Source organism: Prionailurus viverrinus, chromosome D3 (genome assembly GCF_022837055.1).
Source record: "Prionailurus viverrinus isolate Anna chromosome D3, UM_Priviv_1.0, whole genome shotgun sequence".
Taxonomy (NCBI): Eukaryota; Metazoa; Chordata; class Mammalia; order Carnivora; family Felidae; genus Prionailurus; species Prionailurus viverrinus.
Genome location: NC_062572.1, coordinates 85,833,034 through 85,842,587, shown reverse-complemented (window position 1 = coordinate 85,842,587; position 9,554 = coordinate 85,833,034). Strand labels below are relative to the sequence as shown.

Below are 9,554 nucleotides of genomic sequence, written 5' to 3'. Positions count from 1 at the left end.
CTTGTTCATTTGTGAGGCTTGGTCCTTCACTGGATTCCGATGATTACTATGTTATTTGTACAGTTTAGGTCAGACGCTGGGTTGGCTCAGGCCCAGGTGTAACCTCAGATAGCTGTGAGAAATTCTGTATGTCAAGTGCAACAGAATTCGCAGCTCTAGGACGTCCTGGAATCGCACACAGGTGTCATACGAAATGAAGCACACTCTCTTCTGCTTGATTTTCGGTTTTCATTTCTTTAATGAGAAAGAGATTCGTTCCACTTGTTTGTCCCACACCGTCTCATATTTATACTGCCGGATAAATGATTTCAATCGATAAAACCGATTAGCCTTTTTGTTTTCCTCCGATCTTTAGCATCTGTGCTCCCGAAGTCATTCTCGTATTAATCTGGCGTATTGATTTTGCTTTTCTAAATGACAGCAACCTCAGGCTGGCTGCCTCTCATTCCTTCCCTCCTCAGTCACTGCTCTTCCTAAGGCTAATTCCTGACATCCTACAGCGTTGTCCCTCCGGTCCCGCTTCTCCTAGGTCATTTGTAATCCTGCCCAGAAAGTCCTGTCTCCCTCCCACCCGCAGCCCGGTTACAGCAGTCCTCCCCCCGAAAACCAGAGGGTAAATATCAGCAGGACCCAGTCAGCACGGCGAGGTCTTCAGACACTTGCGCTTCTAAATGTCCCCCTCCTCGGCTCAGATTGCCCGCCGCAGCCGGGAATTCTCGCGCCCGGAGAACCCACCAACTCGGCGAAGGGTACCGGGGATGGGGCGTTCAGCTCCGCCCAGGCCCCGCCCCCGTCCCCGCCCCAGCCTTGTTCCCGCCACGCCCCCCGCCCCGCAGACTCGGTCGCCATCTCCTCCCTACGGCTCCACTGGCTCTAAGGCCCCGCCCCGTCCCGTTCCCGCCCCGCCCCCGGCTCCCGTCGCAGTCCCTCGCCCGCCCTGGTCCCGAGGCCCCGCCTCCGGCCCCGCCTCCGTCTCGCTCCCGCCCCGCCCAGCGCTCGCCTCCCCATCGCACGCCCTCCCCGGGCCTGAGGCCCCGCCCCGACCCCGCCCCCGTCTCGCTCCCGCCCCGCCCCCGGCCCGCGTCGCCGTCTCTCGCCTTCCCCGGGCCGCGCGGCCGGAGCTGGCACGGAGGAACGGCGGCCGCGGCTGCATCGCGGCCTGGGGACGCCGGCGCTCCGCTGAACTCGGGGTCCGCGAGAGTGCCCGTCGCGCGTGGATCTGCCTTCCGCGGTGCGGGGCTGCCCGGAGCGTCCGGCGTTCCCCGAGGGCGGGCGTGTCCTCGCGGCGCTGGGCGGGGGACCAGCGCGGGGCCGCAGCCTGTTGGAGCGCGGGGGGGCCCCGTGCCCGGGGCGCGGGGAGCCCTGCGGGGGACGGCGCGGCCGGGCCCCCTGTGCGGAGCAGTTTTCTCGAACTCTCCACCTCCTCGTTGGGGCCCAGCGCTGCCGGGAGACCCCGTCCCCATCTGCCGAAGGTAAGCGGACTTGGCCATTTAAGGGTCGCTTATCCCCAAACCACAGCCAGAGGTCGAGGGTGGGGAGCGGAGGGTGGGGGCGGGCGGCACGTTGGTAGGAGGCGAATGAAAAATATGCAACAGGCGGGGCGGTTCAGGAAACTCTAGCGTTAATGTTTCCTACGGAGAGGAGACTTGTCCAAGACTGAAACTTGCTTCGGTTCTTCCAAAGCCGAGCCGGGCAGAGGCGAAGCTGCACCTTAAGTCTGGGTGCGAGCTCCCTCTCGTGGCCTCTTGAAAGGATGGAAGGCGAGGCTACAGGTGCGATTGGAGCAGGACTGCCACTCACGGGCATATGATTTCTCCTTGGAGAAACGTGATCATCTTGGTAGTTTCCCATACAAAGGCACCTTTTGATCCCGTCAAAGCTACCCCTTCAACCGGGACCAAAAAGGTCCTTTCAACTTTCGCTTTTTGTCCAGGGACAAAGTCCCTTGTGACCCAAAGGACAAGAATGATTGCAGGACTCATCTTTGTGTTAACTGCACTTGAATTAAAACGTGTTCAATGTGTACAGCAAGCCACGGCTAAAATACTGCAGGAAAGTTACATCCCGTAGGTGCTTGTCACCTGCCACCATTCATTGTTAGCCTAATACATGCATTTAAAAGTATAAGGGGGGGGGAGAGAAAAGAATCACTTGAGCTGAGATTGTATTCAAGGACAGATTTTATGGCTTTGCTACAATTTCTGTCAAGGGGTTGTAGAACATTTAAATCATCAGTTCATGTCCACTCCTAGCCTATCTGTAGCCTCAGAGCATTTTTTTGTGTTCTTCCCCCAGAAAGGAGTGTCATGAAAAAGGAGCAGAAAAGAACCGTCACTCTCGGTGAAAGGGGAGTTTTCTTTCCCAGTTGGTGGTTACTTCATGATTGGAAAAGAAGCACCTAGGTGGCCGAAGCGGTTAGATTTTTATAATTGTACGGATGAAGCTGATAAAAGAAGATATAAGAATACTTTCTCTGGGTCATAATAGGCGATGAGCCAGCCTGAACAGGACAGATTTGAAATGAGGGCAGAAAGGTTGAGTTTTTCAAAGCCAAGTGGGACTTTGCACACTTGTTGAGGATGTTCTCTTCCCAAAAATGGAAGAAGAAAAAAATCTCAAAGCAAAAGTGTAAAAAGCGGAAGGGAATAACAACCAAGTCGACTCCAAGAATTTCAGTAGTTCATCGACTCCTTCGGGCAAACACCCCTCACCCGCATCGTACACGTGGGTGATGGGATCACTAGTGTTGGTTTCCCCTCCTAGGAACGACTTCTTGATTTGGATTTCGGAGTGATTATTCTTCCCCCCCCCCCCCCCCCCCCAATGTGTGTTTTGACTCCTCATGTTAGATTTACGGAAAGGAAGTAAATCCTGAATTCATGGTATGTTTGACTATACCACTGCTTGGTGTGCGATATGGAAACATTAGAGGTTGTAACGTTCCTTGAAGTTGTATTGGAAGCAGAGCTCTGCCAGGCAGACAGATAGTGTACGTTTTCTCTTCTTGGCAACCCTGCTTGCTTTGAATGAACCGAATGTCAGCTGGATCTCACAGCATATATGATTTACAGTCTTTGTTTTTTCGGGGCCTTAAATGTATGTTTTATACTGAGCAGATGGGAAACACATTGAGCACTGTGTGTGACCTGTATGCCTAAGGAAGGGAGCTCCCCGATGGATCATGGCGTTGATGTTTACAGGACATGTCTTGTTTTTAGCATTAGTGATGTTTGCTTTCTCTACTTTTGAGGAATCTGTGAGCAATTACTCTGACTGGGCAGTTTTTGCAGATGATGTAGATCAGTTTAAGACACAGAAAGTACAAGATTTCAAGCCCAATCAAAAGCTGAAGAAAAGTATGCTTCATCCAAGTTTGTATTTTGATGCTGGCGAAATCCAGGCCATGAGACAGAAGTCTCGTACGAGCCATTTGCATCTGTTTAGAGCTATCAGAAGTGCAGTAACAGTTATGCTGTCCAACCCCACATACTACCTACCTCCACCCAAGCATGCCGATTTTGCTGCCAAGTGGAATGAAATTTATGGTAACAATCTGCCTCCTTTAGCATTGTACTGTTTGTTGTGCCCAGAAGACAAAGTTGCCTTTGAGTTTGCCTTGGAATACATGGACAGGATGGTTGGCTACAAAGACTGGCTAGTGGAGAATGCACCAGGGGATGAGGTGCCTGTCGGCCATTCCTTAACGGGTTTTGCCACTGCCTTTGACTTTTTATATAACTTATTGGATGACCATCGAAGACAAAAATACCTGGAAAAAATAGGGGCTGTTACCGAGGAGATGTATGAGTATTCCAAGGTCCGTTCGTGGGGCAAACAACTTCTCCATAATCACCAAGCTACTAATATGATAGCATTACTCACCGGGGCTTTGGTGACCGGGGTAGAGAAAGGATCTAAAGCAAACATATGGAAACAGGTCGTCGTAGATGTGATGGAAAAGACGATGTTCCTTTTGAATCATATTGTCGATGGTTCTCTGGATGAAGGTGTGGCCTATGGAAGCTACACGGCTAAATCAGTCACGCAGTACGTTTTTCTAGCCCAGCGCCATTTCAGTATCAACAACTTGGATAATAACTGGTTGAAGATGCACTTTTGGTTCTATTATGCCACCCTCTTACCAGGCTTCCAAAGAACTGTGGGTATTGCAGATTCCAATTATAATTGGTTTTATGGTCCAGAGAGCCAGTTAGTTTTTTTGGATAAGTTTATCTTAAAGAATGGAGCTGGAAATTGGTTAGCTCAGCAAATTAGAAGGCACCGACCTAAAGATGGACCAATGGTCCCCTCCACTGCCCAGAGGTGGAGTACTCTTCACACCGAATACATCTGGTATGATCCCCAGCTCACCCCACAGCCTCCTGCTGAGTATGGTACTGCGAAAATGCACACGTTCCCTAACTGGGGTGTTGTCACTTATGGGGCTGGCTTGCCAAACACACAGGCCAATACCTTTGTGTCCTTTAAGTCCGGGAAGCTGGGGGGCCGAGCCGTGTACGACATAGTTCACTTTCAGCCATACTCCTGGATTGACGGGTGGAGAAGCTTTAACCCAGGGCATGAACATCCAGATCAGAACTCATTCACTTTTGCCCCAAATGGACAAGTGTTTGTTTCGGAAGCTCTCTACGGACCCAAGCTGAGCCACCTCAACAATGTGCTGGTATTTGCTCCATCACCTACGAGCCAGTGTAACCAGCCCTGGGAGGGTCAGCTGGGAGAGTGTGGCCAGTGGCTCAGGTGGACCGGTGAGGAGGTTGGTGACGCAGCGGGGGAAATCATTACTGCCTCCCAACATGGCGAAATGCTATTTGTGAGTGGGGAAGCAGTGTCTGCTTACTCTTCAGCAATGAAGCTGAAGAGCGTGTATCGTGCTCTGCTTCTCTTAAATTCTCAAACGTTGCTCGTCGTTGATCACGTTGAGAGGCAGGACGGTTCCCCAATAAAATCTGTCAGTGCCTTCTTTCATAATCTGGACATTGATTTTAAGTACATCCCCTATAGGTTTATGAACAGGTATAATGGCGCCATGATGGATGTATGGGATGCACACTACAGAATGTTCTGGTTTGATCATCATGGCAATAGTCCCATTGCTAGTATACAAGAAGCAGAGCAAGCTGCTGAATTTAAGAAACGGTGGACTCAATTTGTTAATGTTACGTTTCAGATGGAATCCACAATCACAAGAATCGCATATGTCTTTTATGGGCCATATGTCAATGTTTCCAGCTGCAGATTTGTTGATAATTCCAATTCTGGACTTCAGATCTCTCTCAATGTCAATAATACCGAACATGTTGTGTCCATTGTAACCGACTACCACAACCTGAAGACAAGATTTGATTACCTGGGTTTTGGTGGCTTTGCCAATGTGGCTGATCAGGGCCAAATAACCCGATTTGGTTTGGGCACCCAAGCGATAGCAAAGCCCATAAAACAAGATAGGGTTATTTTCCCCTTTGGATTTAAATTTAATATAGCAGTTGGGTTGATTTTGTGCATTAGCTTGGTGATTTTAACCTTTCAGTGGCGGTTTTACCTTTCTTTTAGAAAGCTAATGCGGTGGATCCTAGTCCTTGTTGTTGCCTTGTGGTTTATTGAGCTGCTGGATGTGTGGAGCACCTGCACGCAGCCCATCTGTGCAAAATGGGCAAGGACGGAGGCCGAGGCCAGCCCGAAGCCTTTGTCTTCAGAAGGGCCCCACACTGACCTTCCCAGTGTTGTCGTTACCTCACTTCCTGGTTCAGGAGCTGAAATCCTCAAACAACTTTTTTTCAACAGTAGTGATTTTCTCTACATCAGAGTTCCTACAACCTACATTGATATTCCTGAAACTGAATTTGAAATCGACTCGTTTGTAGATGCCTGTGAATGGAAGGCATCAGACATCCACAGTGTGCATTTCCGTTTACTCCGCGGCTGGTTGCAGTCCTTAGTTCAAGACACAAAACTGCATTTGCAAAACATCCATCTGCATGAACCCAGTCGGGGTAAACTGGCCCCATACTTCACAGCAAATAAGGACAAAAAAAGAAAACTGAAAAGGAGGGAGTCTCTGCCCGAACAAAGAAGTAGAATGAAAGGCACCTTTGATAGAGATGCTGAATATATCAGGGCTTTAAGGAGACACCTGGTCTATTACCCAAGTGCACGTCCTGTGCTCAGCTTAAGCAGCGGGAGCTGGACCTTAAAGCTCCATTTTTTTCAAGAAGTCTTAGGAGCTTCTATGAGGGCATTGTACATAGTGAGGGACCCTCGGGCATGGATCTATTCAATGTTGTACAGTAGCAAACCCAGTCTCTACTCTTTGAAGAATGTACCAGAGCACTTAGCTAAACTGTTTAAGATAGAGAGAGGTAAAGGCAAATGTAACTTGAATTCAGGCTACGCTCTCGAATACGAATCATTGAGGAAAGAATTATCAAAATCCCAGTCAAATGCAGTCTCCCTGTTGTCTCATTTGTGGCTCGCAAACACAGCAGCAGCGCTGAGAATAAATACGGATTTGCTGCCCGCCAGCTACCAGCTGATCAAGTTTGAAGATATTGTACATTTTCCTCAGAAAACCACAGAAAGGATTTTTGCCTTTCTTGGAATACCTTTGTCTCCTGCTAGTTTAAACCAAATATTGTTCGCCACCTCCACAAACCTTTTCTATCTTCCCTATGAAGGGGAAATATCACCAACTAACACCAATGTTTGGAAACAAAACTTGCCTAGAGATGAAATTAGACTGATTGAGAACATCTGCTGGACACTGATGGAGCGTCTAGGATATCCAAAGTTTACAGACTGAACGCTGCAGGTCAGCAGACATTTGCACTAACACTTGCCAACGCGGTTTGTGGACGTGAACTAGAAGAGTTTGTTTATTCTTGTACTACGTGTGTGCGTGCGCGCGCGTGTTCCGTTCGTTACTTGCACAAAGATTATTTTAAAAATAGGCACCATGTTTGGCCTCGCAGGATTTATTTTTACGTCACTGCTTTCCTTGCCTGTGTTTCTGAAGTTTTCTTTTTTTTTTTTTTTTTTTTTTTCTGTTGCAATGTTCCCGCTACAGAGGCACAGAGGAAGTTACGGGATGGTGGGCAGGGGAGGTAGGAAGATTTTCCGGGCTTTCGTCGAACTCTCTCCCTCACCTGTAACTGTGCTGATCTATATGGGAACCTCAAACACTGCAAAAGGCCTTTCAATTGCTGCTTTGCCCAAGCATCTCTTGCTTTCAAGATGGACTACAAAAGTTCCTTATCTTTTTTAAAAGATCTTCTAACACATTTATCTTGCACCAAAAAAGAAAAAAAAAAAAAATTAACTGTGTATAATGTTCAGTGCTATCACTGGGGAAATGGTGAAACCTCCTACCATAACTGTAGGATTCCTTCTGGAAAATACAGATGGAAATACAGAATGAGCATTTTTTTTTTCTTCTTAGAGGTCAGAAACAGTGACCTGAAAAGCCTCCTTTAAGTTTTTTATTCAGAAGTAATAAGGAGTCAGTCTTTGAACAACCTGGGTACCAAGGGCTGGGAGAGTATTTTAGACTTGCTTGTCTGTTTAAAACTCTCTTTTCTCTTCTTTGCCTCCTTGGAGCTACAGCTGTTCCCATCCCACCACTCCCACTGTCCTTTCTGTCACTGTCATGCAAACCAGTCGATGGTTATTAATTGTGGAAGGTCCGGACGTTTGTGGGGATCCCCCCACCCCCACCCCCTGACGATTCATTTTGCATTAAAGCCTGACGCAGACTTAGAATCAGATTTCTTTTTGTGGAACGATCACTGTACGACTCAAAGCCATGCCCATGCTGCCAGTGTTTTTTTTTTTTAGGCTGGAAATGAGTTGGAAACCTGCCTGACTCTCTTGCATCCCTTTGAATGAGTTTACAGACTGCCAGTGTCTGCAAAAGTTGAAGGCAAATGGGAGATGATGTCAGAGGCATCTGTTTCCTTTACCATCTGCATCTTATTATAAATGTAGTCGTCATGAGATGTGGTTCATTTTATTTTGGTAGGCCCCGAAATCAAAACGCCATGCCATTATAAGCCCGTGGAGTGATTACAACGCGTTGGATGAAAACCATTAGGCAGTGCCCAGCCCTGATGAAAGAAAATCTCTGTGCAGATTGCTGTCTTCCTGACGTTTCAGACTGTGGTTCCCCCAAGCTCTCGAGCACTCGGGGGTCTGTCATTCTGACCTAGATAAAAGCGGTTCCTTCTCAGTCGTTTGTTATTATGTCAGAATGTGCCTCCAGAGTGATGAGGCTGTGGATATGTTACAGCCCGGCCAACCCTAAGTGGCCTGTCAGTTTTCTTCCATTAGAGTGTGAACACAGACCGCTCCTCCCCCCTCCCCATGTACTTCCTTCCCATCGCTGGCTGCTTTCTCGCTCCAATGTCAAAGTGAACGAATATCATATTAATATAAGTGGAGAGGGCAGCCAAAGACCTGAGTCTGCACAGGTATCCTCCAGGGAGGTTACTCTTCCTATCTCAGGACCAGCAACAAGCATGTAACACTGCCGCGCGGGTGACAGCACTCGTTCTGTCGTTGGTCATAGTCTGTGTGTCTCCTGTCCGTTCCCGGGACGTGTGATGTCAGATCAGATCCAGGGAAAAGGCTTTGGGTGGCCAGTAATAGCAGGTCTGATCAGGGTAAGAATTACAAATGGGTGCAGGTCACAGAAGAAAGCAGAAGCTGTACCACTGCCTCTGAACTTGGTGCAAACACCCCCATGGGCAGCAGGGGGAACCAGGTTGAAGAACCAGGTTGAAGATGTGGGGGGCATCGGGAGAGATGGGGAAAATGAAAAAGACTGGTTCTGTGAATGAATATGGGAACGTGTTCTTGATAGCTAAAGAAAGGGACATATTTTATTTTATTTTTTTTCCCCAGTGTTTGTTTATATTTCAGGGAGACAGAGTGCGCGTGGGGGAGGGGCAGAGAGAAGAAGGAGACAGAATCCGAAGCAGGCTCCAGGCTCCGAGCTGTCAGCACAGAGCCCGATGCGGGGCTCGAACTCACGGACTGTGAGATCAGAGATCATGACCTGAGCCAAAGTCCGACACTTGGCTGACTGAGCCACCCAGGCGCCCCAGAAAGGGACATACTTACTACAATGATCTTTACAGTGTCCTAACTTTCACTGCCACATAGCAATGCCAAGGTGAACTTTTCCTGTCACTGTCCTCACCCACTCCCACCCCAGGGGAGAATTTGCCGGAGGAGATTTCTATTTGCAGATTCCCCTGTGAGGAGTGTGAGGGGTGAGGGACCACCCGGCCATTGGACGTGCACACATGTGTTCGTGCTTGGGGCTCCCCGCCGTATAATCGCAATTCCTAAGGTGGTTAACTTCCAGGACGTGCTGGTCTTGCGTCCTTAGGGTGTTAGCCTCAGATAAATCCGGATAGCCTCCACATCTAATTTTATTGTTACCATCTGGAAAATAATTACGGGGATGATTGTCACTACGTGACACTTCTAAAGGAGAGACCTGTCCTCTCGGTAAGATTAACCCCTTTCTTTGTTAA

At 48.6% G+C, this 9,554-nt stretch overlaps 1 protein-coding gene across 1 annotated transcript; it reads left to right on the top strand.

Moving 5' to 3' along the window:
- The first annotated feature begins 1,138 nt into the window (after positions 1 to 1,138).
- DSEL (dermatan sulfate epimerase like) lies at positions 1,139 to 8,988 on the top strand. The gene is made up of 2 exons (XM_047828656.1): positions 1,139 to 1,472; positions 2,296 to 8,988. The coding sequence occupies exon 2, from the start codon at positions 3,182 to 3,184 to the stop codon at positions 6,818 to 6,820; it is 3,639 nt and encodes a 1,212-aa protein (XP_047684612.1). The 5' UTR covers positions 1,139 to 1,472; positions 2,296 to 3,181; the 3' UTR covers positions 6,821 to 8,988.
- The last annotated feature ends 566 nt before the right edge of the window (positions 8,989 to 9,554 follow it).